The sequence below is a fragment of the Callorhinus ursinus genome, unplaced genomic scaffold (assembly GCF_003265705.2).
Source record: "Callorhinus ursinus isolate GAN/ISIS: 27379988/994484 unplaced genomic scaffold, GSC_fseal_2.0 scaffold2, whole genome shotgun sequence".
Lineage (NCBI taxonomy): Eukaryota > Metazoa > Chordata > Mammalia > Carnivora > Otariidae > Callorhinus > Callorhinus ursinus.
This window is the reverse complement of record NW_027397064.1, coordinates 3,083,787-3,106,604: the sequence shown is the minus strand read 5'-3', so window position 1 is coordinate 3,106,604 and position 22,818 is coordinate 3,083,787. Positions and strand designations below refer to the sequence as shown.

The 22,818-nt window shown below is 46.6% G+C and overlaps 1 protein-coding gene across 1 annotated transcript in view; it reads right to left on the bottom strand.

Moving 5' to 3' along the window:
• ASB18 (ankyrin repeat and SOCS box containing 18) overlaps positions 1–22,818 on the bottom strand; it is a 61,126-nt gene that overhangs the window by 19,521 nt on the left and 18,787 nt on the right. The window contains exons 3-4 of the mRNA XM_025887824.2: positions 21,766–21,865; positions 17,969–18,236 (exon numbers count right to left, since the gene is read on the bottom strand). Of these exons, the coding sequence (XP_025743609.1) occupies positions 17,969–18,236; positions 21,766–21,865 (368 nt within the window). The remainder of the gene's footprint in view (positions 1–17,968; positions 18,237–21,765; positions 21,866–22,818) is intronic.

Genomic DNA, 22,818 nt, shown 5'->3' with positions numbered 1-22,818 from the left:
CTGGAACTGGGGGGACGTGGCCGTCCCCCACGCCAGATGGCCGCGTCTTCCATGCGGAGCCCGGTGGTCATCCACCTGCTCTTCCCCACTTGGCTGCTGAGTGCCCTGAGAGGAAACGCCGTTCTTGGACCCTAGCCTCCGGCCTCCCTGGGCCCCGGGGAGCTCGCGTTTGCCCGGCAGTCCACTTTTGAAGGCCAGTTCCTCCCTCCTTGCCCTTTGATAGCAACTCCAATTGTGGGTCCTTAGCCTCCGCTGCCTATTTCTCCCGTCTGCTCCATCCGCCCTCTCGTCCTGCTTCCTTCAGAGCTCCGGCTCTCTCAGGAGCGGCCGCCGGTCCTGCCTTCTGCCCACGAGTCCACCCTGACACCCACTAAGATCTGTTTCTGCAGCAAGCATTCTGTCCTTGCCCCATATGTCTGGGGAAGGGAGCCCCGTCTCCATCAGCTGCCCCCAGATTCAATCCTCTTCTGCCTCCCTGGGGGTCTTGTTCTGTGAGTTACTTGTTCTTTGCCTTTTCCTTGTCACCCAGCTGCCCCGCATTTCAACTGGTCACTCGGCCCCGGGGACTGCACCTGGTCAATGGTCACCGGAAATGCCTCCTCCCTCCACTCCCACTTTCACTGCCCTTTGCGGAGGCCCACATCATTTCTAGCCTGAGCCTTAGCCACGGACCCCTACTCTGCCCCCTGCTCTAATCTAATAAGCTCCATACTACCTGGAAAGAGCCTTTCCAGTGTGACTTAAGACATGCGCCAGCTGAAAACCCGAGGGCTCCTCCTGCCCACTGCACAAAGCCTGTGCCCCTCCCCCCCCGCCCCCACGGGACACGGCCTGACGCAGCTCCCGTGGGCCTCCCTGGCTTTATTTCCTGGAGCTCCACCTTGTGCTTCAGTCCTGCCTGGCCAGGTTCTTAGAACACACTTGCTGTGTCGTGCCCTCACACCTTCTGCATGCTGCTCCTTCCTGAGGGCGGTGCACACATTCCTAACTTCCCCTCCTCTTATTCCGTGTCGACTTCCCTGTGTCATACCCCTGTGTTGTACTATTCCGTGTACATGAAGTGCCCGGGCATCGCATTTATCACCCCAGGTTTCAAACGTTCACTAGCACGTCTGACTCCTCTCTTAAGACCGTTGGCTCCTTGAGTGTAGAATCAGGGGTTTTATTGGTCTCTGCACATTGGTGCCTGGGGCAGAGCTAGACCACCATGGGTATTTTCCGAAAGCACGGTGCACCAAGGCATCTGGCTAATGAACATCTTTCAGCTCTCCTTCCTGCGGCTGCTGTTTTTCCTGTTATTTACCTGGCTGGGGCTCCGAACGAGATCCCCCATTGAGGGTGTCCAGGCTGGAGGTGGTTGCTGCCCTTTGATCCGTTCATGTCTCCACCCCAGGTCTCTCAGTATTTTTAATTCTGTCTATTTCTCTAGCCTCCCGATAGCAGTATCTGGAGAAGTGGTCTGTCTTGGGGGAAAAATCTTTACAAATAAGTACAGTTTGATGTGAAATGTCCTTTGGGACAATAACCAGCTAAGAGAGGATGCAAATTTCACAATCAGAGTGCTTCACATTTGCTTCCTCCTTGCCTCTCTGGGAGGCATTTTGAACAGTGCAGCAGGAGGTGACAAATCAAGGGTTCTGTCTCATTTTGCCGCTGAGCCTGTGTGTGCTCACAAACAATCACAAAACATTTTCTTCTACTATTTTTTTTTTTTTTTAAAAAGCGCCCAGCCACTCCAAAGAAGTCTGCTGGGAAATACAGCTGGGCCTCTTTTCCCCGTCCAGAGCCTAACTGGCGGATGGCCAGGTTGTTGTTTGCAACAAGGATACCCTTCAGAAGAATGAGGGCACTGGCCCAACCTCCGGAGGGCTGCAGGTGCCCTTTTTTGTTTTTAATGAAGAGCCTCTAATTGGTTAAACCTTGGCACTTCCTTCGAGCAGGTAATGATGTAAGTTGCAGACCACAGGCACAAGAGAAACAACACAAACAATTCACTGAGGCAGATCTCTGCTGGTGCACACTGGGCAGTCATCAAAAATGAAGGTGTGGGAGCCTGTTTAATGACATGGAAAGCTATTTGCAGTGTTATGTGAAAAGACTAGGTACAAAACAGCACTGAACAGTCTTGTTTAAAAAAAAAAGCAGAGACGTAGGCATCGAGAGCAAGCAAGCTCAGAATTCGAGAGGCCGATGTGTGTTTACCTATGGCTGATGGGGTGAGGGGTGCTTTGATTTCCTTTTGGCTTGCCTGTATTTTTCAAAATGTCCGTAATGAATCAGAGTTACAGTTTGAGAAGGGAGCAAGAGAGGCTGATAATAACAAACCCATTCCCCGTCGGCTGTTGCGACAGTTCCTGGATTCTAAGAGTGTCAGCTGAGTTTTCCAGGTTCCCAGAATGAGCTCAAAGTTTCCACTGCTCTGTCCAGGTCCAAGCCGTGCTCCCAGAAAGTATGTATGGCAATACCCCCGAGAAGGTGAGCCTGAAGGTGGGCAGGGGCTGTGAGAAGCAGAGTGATAAGTGATAACAGTCTTGGGGACCTCCTAGACCTGACCTTGTAGGTGTCAAGGTCTCCAGTGGAAGAGGAAATGGCCCAGCAAGGAAAGCCCCACCCAAGCTTTTGCACGAGTCTGTGGGCAACTCAGCTTTGGCTGAGTCCTTTCCTTGGGGGTAGGTTTTGTGAGGTTTCCTGCTATCCTGATAGGCAAGTCAGGAAGGCCTGGAGCTAGTGTCCAACAGTCACTGTCAGGACCCAAGGGTACGTTCCCATCTAAGCATGTCAGAACCAACTTGTCTCTGTTTTACAGGAATTCAGGAGACACTGTGCTGTCTGAACAGCCTCTGATCCAAAGCAGCTGGGGTGAACACTAACGTCCCCTATTCCTCGTCGCTGTCTTTGATAATGATCGTGGTGACAGGTTGTTACAGTGGCCCAAGGTTCACAGTACACGGAAAAAGTAGCTTGAGCCAAAAGGCAGGAGTTAATAGAGATGAGCCTATTAAGGGCTGTTGAATCAGTGTCATCTTAACTTATTTCTAAGTGGGGAAGTAGGACTCTGAGCCCACATCCCCCACACGGCTCCCATCTACCTTCCAGTGTCTTCCTGGGGCACTGCCTAGTTACCTCCCAGGTGCAGAAGTCCACACCAGTCCTTCACCTGGGCTTTTCTGCTGTTTCCTCGCTCCTGTACCGTTTGATACCACCTGCCAAGCCTCCCTGCATCCTGTGAGGCAGTGCCTACTCCAGGCTTTCCTTCTTCCATCCTCCCTCCTCCTCATTATTCGGTTTACACAAAGCCCTCAACAGTGGGATTTCAGAGCCTCTGGACCTGAGCTGAGAGGTCCCCAGTACTTGATTTTTAAATTTATTTTTAAAAAATGTTATCTGCGGTTTTTGCAACAAATCTGCACTGTGGGTGGAATTTGCAGGTGGGAAAATTGAGGCTTAAAGGACCAGTGACTTGCATAAGGACATACAGCCAAGGTCTTCCTCCTCTAGCTTCAAAGCTCTCAGCCATGCCACCCATCTGCTGCCTGTTCCCATCGGTATCATCTGTTAGGCACTCTCTCCGAGCAAGGCACTGTGCGACGAATTTTCCGTAAGTTATTTCTGGACTTTTCTGCCAGTGCTTCATGCATTCACTTGCTCATTCAATAAGTGGGGGGGACACTGTCCGTGCTGTGTTCAGTACTGCCCTCAAGGCAGGGAGAAGTGTGTCTTGTCTGAGCACTTCATAAGAATTTCTGGACAGACTTGCAGCAGGACAAGGCAGGGGAGGTCACCGGCCTTGGGGACTTGGTGCTGAGGCCACAGCAGCCCGCTTCTCATCCAGTTACGCCAGCAGCTCTGCATGCAAGATCTCGTTCCCCCCAGCTGGACTCAGTTTTTGAGGTTTGGGCAATGATCTCAAGGGTAGGGACGTGGGAGATGAAGGTGAGCCCACGGCCAGCAAATCTTGCTTGGGATGGGAACCCCAGCTATCACTGGATAATAGCATGACTCAGCAACCACCAAGAACCGGTACTGAAAGAGCAATGCAGCAAACAGTGAGAAGGAACTATTCAAAATCACATGAAATTCAAGATTCAGAAACCTCGCTTCATCTTTTTTGTGGGGAAACAGACATGGCTCCTAAGCACTCTGTTCGCGTGTTGAGCATCTGCCTCCTGAGCAGCGTTTCCTATGGCTGGAGATCGCCAGCATCCTTGGACAACCCCGACTGCCCTTCACCATTCTCCTTACATGACTGCTGCCCAATCCCTCTGACAGGCAGAAGGGGTTTCACGCTCGATGATGTGCACAGTGAGTGTTATGAACCCCTCTCCTTGGATCATCGTTGCTACTGTGTTTCCTCCTCAGAGCTGACATGCAGGCTGATGGGCTGGAGACAGGTCCCCGGGGCAGGGTGGCTGGAGCCCCAAGACTGGGGTGGAAGCCACCATCTGAGCCCTGGGCAAGAGCCAGCCTGTGGGGGGCAGGGGACATGGGGGAGAGACTGAGGAGGAAAATACAGCCCTGTTTTCTTAATGAAGCCATTGCAAGAAGTTTCCCTCCTGTGATTAGACTCCCCAGCTGGCTCCGAATGAGGGACGGGGAAGCCACTGCCCCAAGACTTTGATGGAGGAGCAGTTCCACTTTATTTCCCTGGACCTTCTGCTGAGGTTCTCCTCTGGGGACTTGCCACCTGCCCTTTTCTGTTCTGTCTTTCTTCTCTTTCTCTTTCTTCAAGGATGCTAAGCTGCGAGACTAAACAAGCATACATGTTTACAGTTGAAATGGCTGATGTGAATGGACAAATCCTTCAGGGTAGGGGGAAGATGGAGAGAGAAATTGGCCGGCCATTTCCATCCGTATGGTTTCTCTCGGAGCAGTGGCCATCACTTACATTTTTTCTGAAGTGAATGATGGCTGTGGCTGGTGATGCTATCTTGGGCAAATTCTCCCCAGATTGCAAGTGAAACCCTGCATTTTGGTGAACTGAGAAATGATTTAAGGAACAAACTGTGAATTCTGCTTCGCTTGCCCCTGAAGTAGTATCTGACTTTTTAGAAGCTTCACTAGTGTCCCTTCCTCAACAAGAAATGGACAACCTCTCTCTCCTCCCAATATACTGAAGAGGAAGACCCAGAAGCATCAGAATGATAAGCAAAATGAAGAATGAGCACAAGAAGAAGGAAAGACTCAACTCCCTTTTTAAGCAGGTGTAGGGATAAGGTGGGGGGGGGCTTTGAATTGGATGAGAGAAAAGTTTTATGTATGTATGCATGCGTGAATGCACGTATGTATGGATTTTAAAGTGAGGGAAACTTTGCAGACAGAGGAATGCACAGGACTTAAGACTAGAGTTGTATACATTTAGACAAAGGAATACACCTGTGTAAGTAACATCCCAGTCAAGATGTCGAATATTTCTATTTCTCCAAGAAGTTCCCTTGTATTTGCTACCAGTCAGTCATCACCCCCATAGGCAACCACTGTTCTGATTTCTCTCATGATTTAATTTTGTCTTTTATAGAATTTTCTCCTTTTTGGTATCTGCCGTCTTTTGCCCAGCATAATGTCTGCGACGTTCATCCATATTGTTGCATGCATGAGTAACATTCATTTTTATTTCGGAGTCGTATTTAATTGTATGGATATGCCACAATTTTCAAATTCCCTCTTCTATTGAGATTGACAGACATTTGGGCATTCCTGTTTTTTTGGCTATTATGAATGAAGCTGCTATGAACATCGTTTTTAAAAAAATATTTTATTTATTTGAGAGAGAGCACGAGCAGGGGGAGGAGCAGAGGGAGAGGGAGAAGCAGACTTCTCACTGAGCAGGGAGCCTGATGTGGGACTTGATCCCAGGACCCTGTAATCATGACCAGGGCCTAAGGCAGATGCTTAACCTACTGAGCCACTCAGGTGCCCTGCTATGAACATCTTTGTGTAAATCTTCTTGAGGACGTATTTTCTGATTTCTCTTGGGTAAATATTTAGAAGTGGAATTGCTGGCAGGTGTATATTTAACTCTAAAAGAAACTGCCAAACATTTTTTGAAGTGATTATATTTTTATACACTCCCAACAACAGTGTACATGAGTTCTGGTTGTTCGGCATTCTTGCTGATGTTCAGTATTTGTCAGGGGTTTTGACTTTAGCCATTCCAATGGGTGTGAAACAGTGAATTTTTCCTTGTGGTTTTAATTTGCATTTCCCCGATGACTAATGATGTTGAGCACCTTTTCATTTGCTTATTGGCCATTTGTATATCTTTCTTCAAGTGTCTGATCAAAGCTTTTGCCCTGAGGGTAAAGGTTTGATTCAGCCTGTATTACCTCTTTTCATTCCTGACAATGAGTTGTAGATGTTCAAATAGGACTTGGCAAGTGACCAGAAAGCGGACACATCTGCCTGAGAGGCCGTCCAGGGTCGAGGGAGGGGATACACCTGTGATAGTACGTGTCTGAAAGGTGGTGGCTAGATAACAGAGTTTTTGAAAAGAACTTAGGTGGGGACGCCTGGGTGGCTCAGTCGTTAAGCGTCTGCCTTAGGCTCAAGGGAGAGGGGATCTTTCAGCGTTGGTCCTTCTTACAACACTTGGCTTTTGACAGTTTCCACTGTGTGCCACCTTACTAGCAAAACATGGGCCTTCGATGAGCCTCAGTTTCCTGATCTGCAGACTGGGGATAACCATGCCTTGAAGGTCTGCTGGAGGACTGTAGGAAGTAAGTCAGTTGCAAGTGCTCAGGAATGTGTGATGTTCTGCACATAATCAAATCACCCGATGGGGTCATCCCCTCTCTGACACCTTGCTCTTCAGTAGCCTTCTGCTGCTTCAAACTCCTCTTGGATCAGACCGTGTTTTCTCCCCTCAATAAATCACTCACTCCTCTAGGGTGTGGAAAGTGTGGACAGTTTTCTGGATTATGTATCAATGCCCGAGAGCCTGGCACCTTATGCAGGTAACTCTTCCTGTTATTCGGTGGAGACTTTTGGGGTTGGTGTGGGGACTTTGAACAGTTTTCCGCGCTTGAACCTGACCAGAGTGTGCCTTTCTTGCCTCAGGAAACATAATACCCTCTTTCTCTCTGCTCAGATTTCAGCCTGCCTGGTCTGAACTAGAAAAGCATTGTCCAGTGATTTTCTTCAATGATTTTAAAGGTAATTAGCTGCTTTCTCAGGTCCAACGCTGGCTTATGAATTATTTTTTATTAAGTTAAATTAATCCAGCTGGGACAAAAAAAGTAAACACGCGTGCTTTTTACTCATGTCCGTGAAGGAAGCGAGTCCTCCTCCCTTCTATTTAAGTCAAGATAACTTTACATGAAAAAAAGAATCAGGACTCTACTAATTCTTTTCTCATTTTAATTATTTCAGAATTTAAAAAAGGGTCACAAGAGGAGTCTGATAATAAATAGGGCGAGGCTGACATGCAGGCTACTAACGTGAAGAGAGTAACTTTACTGGAAGTTTTCTTTTTGGGAAAATCTCTTCAAAAGGCTCCTAGATTAAAGCTTCGATATCCCTTTTTGTGTGTTGAATTCTGAATTCTGAAGCTTGCTGGTTGGAAGGAAGCACAGATAATTTTTCTTTTTTAATCCCAGGAACTCAGAGATTCAAAGGTTTTAAAGTCCTGCACCCATGGTGAATTGCTGACTAAAAGGGGTTGGAGCAGAAGTGGGTCCCTAGGTGTGGAGACCATTGTCATCAAGAGTAAGAAAATGAAATGGCTCTGTATGTAGGTCAACGACCCCCTCTCTACTGTAAGGTAAAAAAATTAAGGATGACCTAAAATCTACTATGTATAAAAAGATTCTGGAGAAAGTAGCTCTTTCTTGTCAAAGTGATAATATGTTTATACTACCTGAAGCCAGACCTCCTCGGAGTCTAACTTTAGGGGGACTCTTTAGAGCTGAAAAGCTGTGGTCGAAACCCCAAGCCCTTTCTGACATCTATTACCTTTTTATCCTTCAAGGTAGTTGGCTATGTTATTGTAGAGGTGTTCAATGGAATCCACCAGCATTTCCCATTATAATCATTGATATCGAAGGGATTCTCAGTCAGCTGTTGCATAGTTCAGCCTGAACTTCTGGTATATTCATCACTTATCTCAAACTTTCCCCCACTAACCAGGACTTAAATAAGTCAAGACTGTCAAATGAAAGCGCCAGGGAGAAATAGTCACATAGAGAGATACGTAGAGGCAGAAGAGAAATGAGAAGAAGAGGAGGAGAAAGAGGAAGACAAAAGAAAAGAGATTTAAAAAGCTCCACATTAATACAGAGGCATTTTAAAAGTCCTTATTAAACCATCTTCTGGACCTGTATGATTTCTGAAAAGCCAACTCAAGCCAGGAAATTAGTTCTTATCACACAGTGTATAAGCTGCAGCTCTAGTGATCTGCATACATCTCAGATCTTTATGATATCCAAATGTGAGCTTGGTGGCTTATTGGAAGAGCTATTGATGGGAGTCACAATAATTTGTACTCTGAGTAGGTGTTTCTATCTCATTTCTTAGTAAAAAGCAATACTTTTCTAATATTGTAAAATGGGAGGTTGGAGCCTAGGGTGTAAAGCCAACTTGGTTTTAAAAACTCTTCTTATTTTAAAATTATTTTAGATTTATAGAAGAGTTGCAAAGGTAGCACAGAGAATTTCCAAATGCCTCTCACCCAGCTTCCCCTAAAGTTAAGCTAGAAAGTGGAGAATGCCTGCAGCTGAGGACAGAAATGGATCACAGGGTTTGAACTTACCAACATGATTGGCAAACACTGAACTGCTTGACCTCTCAAAGGACCTCTGGGCTCCCAGACTGGGGCTCAGTGAAGGGGTCCTAGACAGAGCCCAGTGGACTCAGAATTGAGGAGCTGGATCTAGGAGTCTGGGGAAGCCAAGGCAGGTGGCGTTTGCAACGCAAAGTACCTGGCAGGGGTGTCTTCACAGAGAAAGAACTTTGCAGAGGGTCCCCCTGAGTATGCATTTGAGCACTGATTAGTGTATGTGTGTGAGGGAACTGCTCAAGACTGGGGAAATAGCCCCCCAAAAGGGCTAGAGGGAATTGTGCTCATCGCATGTACGGGTTCAGGAATAGTGCCTGTTCTCAACAACCAGAGTGTAAAACCTCAGAAATAATGGGGCATGGATTAGAGTACTAAGAAGGGTGTTGTCTCAGTAGTGGGGAAAAAAAATTAACCTTAGACTAAATACTGCTCTGATCAAGACCCAGAAAGATTATAAAGTTTTTCAAAATAACTTTACATTCCAGGGCAGAGATCAAGAATATTGATAGGGATACAAAAATATCCAGCACCCGGTGAAATAAACAAAGGAAAAAAAAAAGAAACTGACCTAGATGACAGAATTAGTAGATAGGTAAAACAGTTATTACAATTATTTCCATATATTTGAGAAGCTAGAGGAAAGACAGAACACATTAATGTTTGGAAAGATGTGTTCCATCTTCCACAAATGTGTGGAAGATAGAAAAGAGACTTAACATTGGACTTCTAAAGTGGGAAACCATGACTGAGATGAAAAATACACTGGATGGAAATAATGGTAGATTAGGTATTTTAGAAAAAAAGATAAACTGAGTACAGAAGAAAAAAATGAACAGAGCATCAGTGAGCTGTGCAACAACTTTGAATGGTCTCACACACATGTAATTGGAGTCCCCGAAAGAGAGGAGGGGATGGTACAGAAAACATGTGAAGAAATAATTGCCAAAAATTTTCCCAATTTGATCAAAAGTATAAGCCCACAGATGCAAGAAACTCACTGAATCTCGAGGACAAGAAACATGAACATCGAAACACATTATTATCAAATTGCTTATAATCAGTGATAAGGAGAAAAGAGTTAAGCTAGGAAAAGGGCATTATTACAAAAGAACAAACGTAAAAAAGACAGATTTCTCATTTAAAAATGGAAGTTAAAATATAGTGGAGCTGTGTCACTGAAGGAAAAAAACTCTGCCAACCCAGAATTCTCTACCTAAAAAAGCACCTTTCAAACACTCAGGGGAAATAAAGACCTTTTCAAACATACAACATACACTGCAAGGATTCACCACCAGCATATCTTCCCTATAAGAACTATTAAAGATAGCCCTTCAAGCAGAAGGAAAATGATACTAGATGAAATCTTTGATCTATACAAAAGGATGAAGGAAACTGGAAATGGGAACTCCCTGGGTAAGCATAAAAACTTTTTTCTTACTATTTCAATATATTTAAAAAATTATTGACTAGTTGAACAAAAACAGTAACAAGTTATTGTGGGACTTATACGTAGAAGTAAAATACGTGATACCAATAGCACAAAGGCTAGGAGGAGAGAACTGGAAGTATACTGTTGTACTATATGTGAAGTAGTATGGCATTACTTGAGTGCAGACTGATAAGGTAAAGATGTATACTATAAACCAAAGCAACTACTAAAATAACACAACAAAATATTGTATAGGTTAAGCCAAAACAGGAGATACAACGGAATCACAAAAAATCCTCAATTTTTTAAAAAAGATTTTATTTATTTATTTGAGAGAGAGAGAGAGAGAGAGAGAGAGCAGGGGCAGGAGAGAGGGACAGAGGGAGAGGGAGAGCAGATTCCCCGCTGAGCAGGGAGTCTGATGTGGGGCTTGGTCACAGGACTCCGGGATCATGACCTGAGCTGAAGACAGAGCTTAACCAACTGAGCCACTCAGGTGCTCCCCAAAATCCTCAATTAATACAGAAGAAGGTGGAAAAAAAGAAGATAAAGGGAACAAAGAATGGATAGAAAAAAAAATAGCAAGATGTTTGATTCAAACCTAGCCATGTCAAATCACAGTAGATGTAAATGCTTTAGGCATCCCATTAAAAGGCAGAGACTATCAGACTGGATTTAAAGAAAGATCCAATTATAAGCTGCCTACAAGAAATCCACTTTAAAAATTCAGACACAAAGTGAGATTGGCCTTCAATCAATTGTCAGCAAGAAACTGAGACCCTCAGGGGCGCCTGGGTGGCACAGTCAGTTAAGCATTGGACTTTTGGTTTCGGCTCAGGTTGTGATCTTGGGGTTGTGGGATGGAGCCCTGTGTTGGGCTTCTTGCTCAATGCAGAGTCTGCTTAAGTTTCTCTCTCCCTCTCCCTCTGCCCCCACCAAGCACTCTCTCTCTCTAAAATAAATAAATAAAGCTTAAAAAAGACCCCTGAGACCTTCAGTCCACAGTCCCTGAGGAAATGAATCCTGCTGATGACCCTATGAGTTTGGCAGCAGATTATTTTCCAATTGATTCTTCAGATGAAACCCCAGGCCTTGATGACATCTTGATTGCAGTCTTGTGAGTGACTCTGAAGTAGAGAACCCAGCTAAGCCATTCCCAAACTTTTCACCCACAGAAACTTTGAGGTAATAAATGTGTGTTGTTTCAAGTCTCTAAGTTTGTGGTGATTTTTTTTTTTAAGTAGGCTCCAAGTCCAACATGGGGCCTGAACTCATGACCCTGAGATTAAGACCTGAGCTGAAATCAAGAGTTGGGGGCTTAAATGATTGAGCCACCTTGGCGCCCCTGTGGTGATGTTATGCAGCAATAGAGAACTAATATAGATGGAAAAAGATATACTAATGATAACACTGTTCAGAAGCAATTTATATTAACACCAGACTAGATATATTAATATGAGACTAAGTAGTTTTTATTTTATTTTATTTATTTTATTATTTTTAAAGATTTCATGTATTTGACAGAGAGAGACACAGTGAGAGAGGGAACACAAGCAGGGGGAATGGGAGAGGGAGAAGCAGGCCTCCTGTGGAGCAGGGAGCACAATGTGGGGCTCCATCCCAGGGCCCCAGGATCATGACCTGAGCCGAAGGCAGACGCTTAATGACTGAGCCACCCAGGCACCCAAGACTAAGTAGTTTTTAAAAAATTAATTTATTTTATTTTTAAAAGATTATTTATTTGAGAGAGAGAGAGCAAGAGAGTGCAGGGTGGGGAGGGGCAGAAGGAGAGGGAGAAAAGAATCTCAAGCAGACTCCACACCAAGCATGGAGCTGACATGGGGCTCGATCTCATGATCCTGAGATCACGACCTGAGCAGAGTTGGATGCCTCACAGACTGAGCCACCCAGGCGCCCCAAGACTAAGTAGATCTTAGAGCAAAGAATATTACTGGGTGTCATATGCAACTGATGAATCACTAAATACTACCCCTGAAACTAATCATACACTATATGTTAACTAACTTGAATTTAAATAAAATCTAAAAAAAATGATAGAGGCCAGTTCTTCAAGAGGACATAACTGCTAAACATCCATGTATCTAATAACAGGGCTTCAACATATTTGAAGCAAAAACTGATAGAACTGTAGAGAGAAACAGACAAATCCACGATTGTAGTTAGAGATTTCAACACCTCTCTTTCAATAACTTGTAAAATAAGTGCGCAGAAAATCAGTAAGGATATAGAAGACTTAACACTAGGCAACTTGACTCAGTTGACATTTATAGACTACTTCTCCCAACAACAATTCCTTTCTGGTGTACATGGAACATTTGCTAAGACCGAATATATTTTGTATAATAAAAGAAGACTCAAATTTAAAAGGAGCAAAGTGATACAAAGTAAGTTCTCTAATCACATGGAGTTAAATTAGAAATCAATACTAGGTATCTGGAAAATACCCAAATATTTGAAAACTAAATAACACACTTCTACATAATTATGGCTCAAAGAAAAAAAATAAAAAGAAATTAGAAAGAATTTAAAACTAATTGAAAGTGAAAATATGACATTAAAATTTGTGAGATTTTGCTAAAGTAACACATAGGGGGACATGTATAGCACCAGAAACATATATTAGAAAATTAAAAAAAAATCATCAAATCAATGACATTAGTTTTTATCTTCAGAAATTAGAAAAAGGAGAGCAAATGAAATTCAAGATAATCAAAGAATGGAGGGTAATGAAGGCCACCAGGGAAGTTAGTGAAATAGAAAACAGTAAAACCAACCAACCAACCAATGAAATCAAAAGCAAGACTGATCAGGGAAGAAAATAAAAGAAACGATATAATGAATTCCAATATCATGAATAAGAGTGGTGATATTACTATAGGGTCTACAGATTAAAAGGATGATAAGAACAATTTATGCCAATAAATTCAACAATGTAGATGAAAGAGCTAAATCTTTTCAAAGACACAAGCTATCAAAGCTCACTCAAAAAGAAAGAAATATTTTGAGAAGTACTATAGCTATTAAAGAAATTGAATTAGTAGTTAAAAAGCCTCACAAAGAAAACTCCAGGCCCAGATAGCCTCACTGATGGATTCTACTAAACATTTAAGAAAGAAATAACAATTTTATACTAGCTCTTCAAGAAAATAGATAAGGAAGAGACACTTTCCAACTCATTTTTGAGACCAGCATTACTCTGACACCAAGACCAGAAAAAGACATTACAAGAAAAGAAAATTATGGACAAATATCTTCCATGAACACAGATACAGATTAAATTTTTTTCCATCTAATGAAACTCAAGAATTTATTAAAAAGGATAATACTCATAGACTGTAGTTTATCTCAAGAAGGCAAGGTTGGTTTAACATTTGAAAAACAATCACTGTAAATCATCATCATATTAACAGACTAAAAAAACACACCATATGATCATCTCTGAATGTGCAGAAAAGGCATTTGAGAAAATTCTATATCCATTCTTAATAAAAACTCTCAGCAAGCTAGGAATAGAAGGGAGCTCCCTCGATCTGAAAAAGTTCAGCTACAAAATCCAACATCTAATATCATACTTAATGGGGGAAGACGTAAGGCTTTCCTCTAAGATCAGGAATAAGAAAAGTTTTCTGTCCCTTACTACGTCTATTCATCATTGCAATGGAGGCTTTAGCCAATGCTATAAAGCCAGAAAAGGAATAAAATGCATCAATAGGAAAAGAAGTAAAACTGTTTATTCAAAGATCACATGGCTGCCTACATAGAAATCTTATGGAATTTACAATGAGTTATGAGAACAATTAGTGAGTTTAACAAGGCTGCAAGATACAAGATCAATATGCAAAAAGAAATTATTATTTTATATAATAGCTACATATGATAAAAATTTAAATTTAAAAAATACCATTTACAAAGCACCAAAAAAATAAAAAAAAATATTTAGGGATAAATCTGACAAATATGCACTAGTCCCATACACTGAAAACTAAGAAACAGCAGAGAGAAATTAAAGACGTAAAGAAATGGAGAGCTTTATTGTGTTTGTTATATCAATTCTCCCCAAATCTATAGATTGATCCACAGATTCATAGCAATCCCAGTGAAAACCTTGCAGCCTTTTTTGTAGAAGCTGACAAACTGGTTTTTAAAATTTATATGGAAATGCAAAGAGCTAGGATAGCCAAGAACAACTTTGACAATGAACAGTGCCTGAGAACTTCTACTACCCGACTTCGAGATTTCTTCTAGAGCTATAGTATGTAATACAAGTGGTACTGGTGTCAACATTGACAAAGAGATCAATGAAATAGAATACAAATTCTGTCATGGAGCCCCGGCAACCTTGTATGTATCCACATAGGCCATGCAAGCGAAAGTCTTGACCCACTGCTGATCTAAGTCTTGGCAGGACACTCTGTGATCTTTAGGGATGGGAAGGTTGTAAGGTGCTGCTGTAAGGCCATTGTCCACTTGCCTCCCTATCATAAGAGTTTTTCATCATCTTTTGGGTTCTGATGAGGCTTGGGACTTCCTGCCTTGCCTCCTCAGAGTGGAGCTGCAGACTATAGAGCCATTCAGCTCAAGTCTATAGTTGGCTGCTTGGCAACTGGATATCCTACAACTCACACAGCTAATCATCTGGCCCCTTTCATTTAGGTGTTGGCCTTCCTGATGTGTGGGGGGAAGAGTTGGCACCTTTGGCTATTCCTCTCTTCACTGCTTCTATAGGTGATAAATGGTCTGAATTTAAGGGTGGCTCTTTGGGTCTTTACCAACTGAAACAGTCAGACCTTGTCCTGTCCTGTGTGTACAGGACAAGAGAGTCCAGAAAGAAACCCACACATATAGTCAGTTGATTTTAGACAAAAGTACAAAGGCAATTCAGTGGAGAAAGGAAAGGCTTTTTGACAAATGGTGCTGGAACAATCGGACATCCATGTGCGGAGAAAAAAGCTTCAATCCATACCTCACACCATATCCAGAAATTAACTAAAAATGGATCACAGACTTAAATGTAAAATATACAATTATTAAATTTATAGAGGAAAATGCAGGAGGAAATGTTTGTGACCCTAGGTTAGGCAAAGACTTTTCTTTTAACGTATAATAACCCAAGATAATCCCCAAAAGAAAAAATTGATAAGCTGGATTCCACCAACATTAAGAATCGCTGTTCTTCAAAACACACTTTTTAAAAATATTTTATTTATTTATTCATGAGAGACAGAGGGAGAGAGAGAGAGAGAGAGAAGCAGAGGGAGAAGCAGGCTCCCAAGGAGCAGGGAGCCTGATGCGGGACTCGATCCCAGGACCCTGGGATCATGACCTGAGCCGAAGGCAGACGCTTAACCATCTGAGCCACCCAGGCGCCCCAAAACACGCTTTTAAGAGAAGAAAATATAACCCATAGATCAGAAGATAATATTAACAAATTACATGTCTGATGAGGGACTTGCAGCCAGAATATATAAAGAAATCTCGAAATTTAAGAAGAAAACAGCCCAATTTAAAAACACGGGCACAAGGTTTAAACAGATACTTCATTAAAGCGAATATATGGATGTCAAATAGGTACATGAAAAGCGGCTCAACGTCACTTGTCATTAGGGAATTTGAAATCAAAGCTACAATAGTGTAGCTTTTCTACACACCTATTAAAATGTCCACAATTAAAGAGTGATCATACCAAGGACCACTGAGGATGTGAAGGAACCAGAACACCATTGGAGGGAATGTAACATGACCCAGCCACTTCGGAAATCAGTTTGGCAGTTTCTTAAAAGGTGACCTTTTAATCATATCATAGGAGTCAGACATTCCAATCCTAAGCCTACATCCAGAAGAAAGGAAAGCATACACCCCTACCAAGGCTAGTACACAAATGTTCATAGCAGCTGTATTTGTTATGGCCTCGGACTGGAAACAATCAAATGTCTTTCAACATGTGAATGGATAAACACATTGTGGTATTCCCAGATCACGGAAGACCACGGAGCAATGAAAAGGAGTGAATTGTGGATCCGTGAAACAACATGATGAATCTCGAAGTAATTATGTTGCATGAAAGAGACCAGACAAAATAGAAAAGTCTGGCAAACTCAGACTAAATTAGAGTGACAAAAAAGCAGATCAGCAGGAGAATGGAAGAGGTAACAGTGGGGCAGGGAACCTTCTGATGGGGATGGGTGTGTGCACTATCTGGATTGTGGGGATGGTTTCATGAATGCATATATATGTCCACATTTATCAGATCCCACACTTAAAACGTGCAGTTTACTGTATGCCAATCACACCTGAGTAAAGTTACTTACAAAAATACATTGTTAGAATATTGTTTCCTTCAGTCGCTCTGAAGACCTGGTGGTCCTCGAGCCTTTCTGAGTCCCTGTTCTCTAAAGCGATCCTGGTAGGTGGTGCCCCTCCTTGGGTCACCGAGAGCCCAATAGCCCTCCCTGTCTGCTCTTACAGTGGTGATTTTATTTAATCCTCACCCCAGTGATAGAAGAAATGATAACCCCAAGGGCAGGGACTAGAACATTTTGACTAAAGAAGTGTCAAGATGACAAAATGCAAGCCGAGAAACCCAAGCGTAAGTCCTGTGCTACGACGCAGTGGCCCCCCCCCCCCCCGCGGCGTCTCCCGGGCCCTCGTGGGCCCCTTGGGGACAGACACCCTCCAAGGTCAGCCGCGGGGCTGGACAGGCAGCTGCAGACCTTGCAGAACCCCGGCGCCTGGGCAGGCTGTGGGCTCGGTGGGCTGCGGTGCCCCCGCAAAAGCCGGGGACAGCTCGGCTTCCTGTGGGACTCCGAAGCCCCGCCCGAGGAGCTAACCATTTATGTCACACTGTGACAATTATTCTGCATAAAATTATCATTAAAAACCCTAATTTTTCAGCCTCCAACCCCGCCAGTGGCCTTTTAGCATTCTTCAGCGCCGGCGTCTGCAGGCCTGTGATCACCGCGCTCATTACCTCGGTGTGGCGCCTCCCGCCTCGCGCTCGCAATCAAGCGCTAATTATACCCGCCCGGGGGCCGGGGGCCGGGGGCCGGGGGCCGGGAGGTCTGGGTCCGGGGTCCGGGGTCCCGGGCCCTGGGCCGGGAGGAGGATCAGTACAGTCCCGGGGCGTGGCGGGGGCTGGGTCTGGGGTCTTAGGAGTTCGGGTCTGAGTCGCGAGGCAGGGGCAGGGGTAGGGGCTCAGGTCGGTCCGGGGTCCCGGGTCAAGGATCAGGGGTTCAGGGTCTGGGTGGGGTGGTGGGGGCCGGGGTAGGGACCAAGGGCGGGTCGCGGTCCGCGGTCAGGGCGGGTGACCAGATGGAGCGGGCCATGTGGCCGCTGCGGGGTCCCGCGTCTGGGTGGGGTCAGGACTCAGGAGGTGTCTGAGGTCCGCGGCCAGGGCCCGGGACCAGCTGGGTTCTGCAGCGGTGTTGGGGGGGGGGGGCGGCCACAGGGTCTGGGGGCGGAGTCTGGAGGTGGGGTGGGGCTGGCTGGGTTCCGGAATGGCGACAGCGGCCCGGGTCCGGATTCGGGGTAGGGTGAGGACGCGGGGTGTGCCCGTGTCCTGGGGCATGGGCCGAGGCTGGATGCAGGGTCCAGGGATGGGGCGGGGAGCCGTTGGGTCCTGAGGCGGGACCTGCGGGGCCTGGGGGCGGACCCAGGAGGCGGAGCCAGGGGCGGAGGGGCGTGGCCGGCTTCTGGAGCAACGGCCCAGGTCCGGTCCGGGTCTGGTGCCGGGCCGGGCCGCGTGTCCTTACCCGAGCGAGGCGGCCGTGCGGCAGAGGTGCAGGGGCGTCAGGCCCTCGGCGCTGAGCAGGTCGGGGTCGGCGCCGTGCTGCAGGAGCAGCTGGGCGCAGGCGGTGTGGCCCCCCAGGCAGGCCTCGTGCAGGGCTCCCTGGCCGCTGGGGCTGGCGTCGGGGTCCGCGCCGCGGCTGAGCAGGTGGCGCACGCAGGCCGTGTGGCCACGGGCCGCAGCGATGCACAGGGGCGTGGTGAGCTCGCGCTTGTACTCTAGGGTCCAGAGGCCTGGGGGAGAGGAGAGGTAAAGTGAGTGGGGGTACCGGTTGGGCGCGGTGTCCATTAAGGCCGAAATAGGGTGAAACCATCTCTTAGAAGTAGCTACCAGGTGGGCATGTAGATACATAAAGATACACATAGACCATATAGAGGTATATAAAGATGCGGAGGGTTGGGACCAAGAAACCCAGTGAAACCCAGTGAGTTCCACAAATGTGGGAGGGGGGTGGATATCTTCTACCCTAGGGAGATGGAGGTGGGAAGACAGAGGCAGAGTGAGGCAGAGAAAGATCTTGAGGGAAAACGGGGTATGAAGTTGGAAGAAGGAGAGTCAGGAGGCCCAGGGGAGGCCTGGGGAGGGAGGTGGAGACGCAAGGGGGAGAAAAGGAATAAAAAAGAGATTGATAGGGGCCACGACTGAGCCAGAGGGAATGGAGGGTATTGAGAAGCAAGAGGGTCTTGCCCAATATGGGGGTAACTGGGGACTTGGCTAGGATTTGAGGAGTGAAGGGCTGACCCAGTGGGTGGATGGTGGGAGAATGTAAGGCAAGAATTCACATTTTCCAGGCTCTGAATTAGGGACAGCTTGAGGCAGGGAAGTGAGCTGTGGATTTTTCGGAATCCAGCTTTCTCTCATTGAACCCCAAACTTATCCCTTTATCATTAACAGGAGAAGACAGCAGACAGAATAAACTGACCCGCTGAGCCAAGGTTGCTCAAGGAAAGGCCTTAGAAAGTTTAGTCCTCTTGGAAGCGCTGGGTTTCAGAGGCTCTCTTTGATGTGGTGTCCACATTCAGCACAATTCTGGTTTGTTTCTTTGCGCTTTTTAGGGTTGTGTGTGTGTGTGTGTGTGTGTGTGTGTGTGTGTGTTAGGTTGCTCTTTCTTGGTGGATGAATGAAGCAGGTGCTATACATTGTACTTGTCTGAAAACTTGGGGCTTTCAAAAGGCCCGTGGAAGGTTGTTAGCGGCCAGGAGCGCTCGTGGAAATGGGGAAGCAGTCCCCGGTGAATACACTTCAAGGGACAGGATTTCACATGGCAGGAATGCCTTCTGATAATGATGGAAGAATCGATACCATGGCTGTAATGAGCTGCAGAGGAGACCCTTTTCACAGGCCACCTCCTTCCTGGGACCCATGCTGAGCAGGTTTTGAAAGACCACTCATAATTACCTACCTGCATGTGGTGCGGAGTTCCAGCCTGCCCTGTGTCCCCAAGGCCCAGCTCTGTGGGCTGTTGCACACTCGGTGGGGGATGTGGGGCCTATTGTCCTGGTAGTGGATGATGTTGGCCAGAGGCCCTGGGGATGTGGGCCTGCATGGGTTTGATCTCCCCTTCTCAGGGAAGCCCAGGGCTGATTTGGAGGGGGATGGATGCATATAGTTCTTGGTGATAGCAGTGGTCTACATTCCTAGAGGGGCCAGCTCCTGGTTTTGACTGTACTCATTTTCCTGAGCTAGGAAGTCTACTTACTGGGTGGGTAGGGGGCTATAGGAAGGAGGTGCTCCATTCTCCAGGGCACACCAAGTTCCCAGCCCAACTCTGCCCATGCCAGCAGCCCTGTTCACCCAGCCTGGATTCCTGAGACTTCCCGTGGCCTGATGGAAGGGGTCTCTGGTGGACCTTTAGCTCAGCCACTGTGTATGGCCAGCACCCCTGTCCAGGTCCTGGGAGACGGTGATAAGCTTCCACAAGGCCTTCAGGAAAACCTGACTTCTGAGGCAGCTGTCTGGATCAGAAAGCTTGAACCTGCTGCCTATAATCCCCACTCCCCGGTCTAGGTTCTGCCACCAGGAGGAACAGGGACATAGGATTCTCTCCATGTGGCACATCCCTCTAAACATCAGCTGCTCATGCCAACGCTCTCCTTGGACTGTGAGCTGGATGAGGCCAGCATCGCATCCTGGATGTACTGAGGTACTGGGGGGCTGCTAGTGTTACCCCCTTGCCCACGGCCCCCTTCAGGGGGAGCTGTAACTGGCCACCAGCAAGTCCTCATATGAGAGAGGGCACTGTTCCCAAGCTGAGTTTGGTCATTTCTGTGGCTTGGGTGAGCTGCAGGGAAAGCAGAGTGGCTGAGCAGAAAAGAGCAGGGAATGCAGCAGTCCCCAGTGCCACCCACCTTCTCTTCCCAGTCTGCATGGAGGCCACAGGTCAGCACCGGCTCTCAGGGCTGCCCCTTCCACGGCAACAGCTTATCGCCTTGGTGGGCAGCATGTCCTAACTTTCTGTGGTTCGGGTATGCTCTAGAAAACCAGCAGAACTCAGGAGTGGAAAGAGTAAGGTGGAGAAAAGGAAGGAGCCTTTGGATTCAGACCATGGGTTAACATTAATACCTATTTGAAATGGCAACATTTGAGTGTGGTGAGTGTGTCCAGGGCTGGGAGGCATGTGATTAAAAAAAACTGACACTGATCGAGCATTTGAGTTGTTGGCATTCTTGGTCGAATTACCACCCAGCTCCTTGGAGGAATGTGTGCCCCTGTCTGGGACAGATGAAGGAGGGGAGGCCCAGAAAAGCTCCGGGACCCCCTGAATTGGGGGGTGGTGTGGCCCCAGACCACAACTGCACTTGCCTCCCCTGAAGCCCCCGCCGCCTCACTGGTTGCTCTGAGCTGCTTAGCCCTTTGACAGTTTTGGGTTTATTTCCTTCTCCCCGTGGGGGGTATAAACGGGATGATGTCCGTTCTTTGGAAGCTGACCTTCTGATTCTTTGCCTGCCTGAACCCACAAGGTAGGTACATGGGACACGGGACATTGGCCGTTGGCCCACTGACCCCAGGGTCTCAAATCCTTTTGGTCTGGCAGAGCTGCAGTGGATTCCAACACATGAGCCCTCTTGGTAAATGTCTTGCATCTGGACACCCCAGGGAAAGAGTGCCCAATGCAGAGTGTCAGCTGAGAAAGCCCTGGCTGCAGCCTGGTGGTCAGCAAGTCTCTTTATCCCAGGTTGGGGGGTTAGGGGAGTATCTCTCTCCTTGGCGGCGCTCTTGCCAGCCCAGCACGTAGTGGTGTTCAGGCTGCAAGAATGCACTCAGACATATGACCTAGGGGACCTCTGATTTCTTCCCCCTCCCTCCCCCACTCTCAGGCTCCCCTGGGTTCCTGGAGGAGCACCAGCTGAGTGCTCTCCCTCTGTTGATGCTGGCTGTGCCCGAGCCACCCTGCTGTAGCTGTGGTGTTCACAGGTTCATGGAAGGACCTCGAGCAGAGCTGCGTGCCAGGAGACCTGCCTCCTTGGCTGCCAGACACAGACACTAGCAGATCAGCACCCAAACCAGTGTTCTCTTTTAAAGACAAGAAGAACCTTCCAGCCTCAGGTGGCCACTTCTCACCCACATTTTGGCCTAATTTGATTTCCCGCATCTCATCATCTAAAACATTGTGCGGACCAAATTTCATTTATAGACGTCCCTCGCTCGTGTATGTTAAGTGCGGCGCTTATGTGAGCAGTCTGCACACCAGAGTTACACATCCAGAGGAGTGTTAGTGGCTCCTTAAACATAAATAGCTGAGCTTTAAAGGAAAAAGGGTACCTGACAGTCCAAATGTGGCTAGGGATTTCACCTGCCACTCCATCTCATCCTTCTTGATCTCAAACACCGCGTTGGCATCCTGGAAGAACCGGTTCATGAGCTGCTCCAGACGGCTCAGATCTCCCGTGACCAAGGCAGCATGGTACTCGAGCACTGGGGACCCAGCTCTAGCTTGAGGCTCTTTTTGCATCTTCTGAAAGATTTGAAGTTCTCCTCTAACTGGCTCTGGCCATCTCTCCATTGTAATGCTGTTGGTTTCAGAAAAGTTCTCCAGGAAGGGGAAAGATGGTCTTACGGAGTGTGAGCTATTTCTATTGTCATTACTCAATTGTCATCCAGTTGGGGCTTGGTGGTGGTGTATTTATAACTCCTGCGGGCCCCGGTGTGATCATGGTTACTTGATATGACCAGCATCGTGTGACCACTGACATGCCAGAGTGCTCAGCCACCCTGTTGTGATTATATCGATTCGACTTCCAGAGACAGACACATCTGTTTATCTCCACAACAGCTCTCCACACAAGGGCAGACACCCAAAGATGGGTGGGGCTTCTTTTCCTGCTCTGTAGGGTGTCTTCTTGTTGGCCTATCACTTTCTTTGCTGCTGTGAACAAGAGTGGGCGGACGTATGTTCTGAGGGCTGTGTCAGCCCTGAGCATGTATAAGGGAGCCCCAGCTGGATGTTGCAAATGACCAGGCTCTCTGCAAGTGTCCCTGGGTGGGAGGCTCCACAGGGCAGACCAGCGATTCCCAAAGGCATCATCTGGGGCCCCTGGTGGCCTGTGAGTTCCTTCCAGTTGTTGAGAACTCATCCCCAAAAGTGCATCCCTTGCTGAAGATGGGAAATGCCACAATTTCTGTTTCCTAAATGAATGGTAACAGCTTTTTATTGGCAACTTACTAGTTATTTGTTACAGTTTAGTTCAGGGCTTTATTTTATTGTCTAAAAGTTAATAAAGTCATCTTTTTCTCATAATATAGGTAATACACAATTCTTACATCTTTTTTCCCAATTCTTGTTTTTCTCCTACTAGGAAGTTGGGACGGGCCACT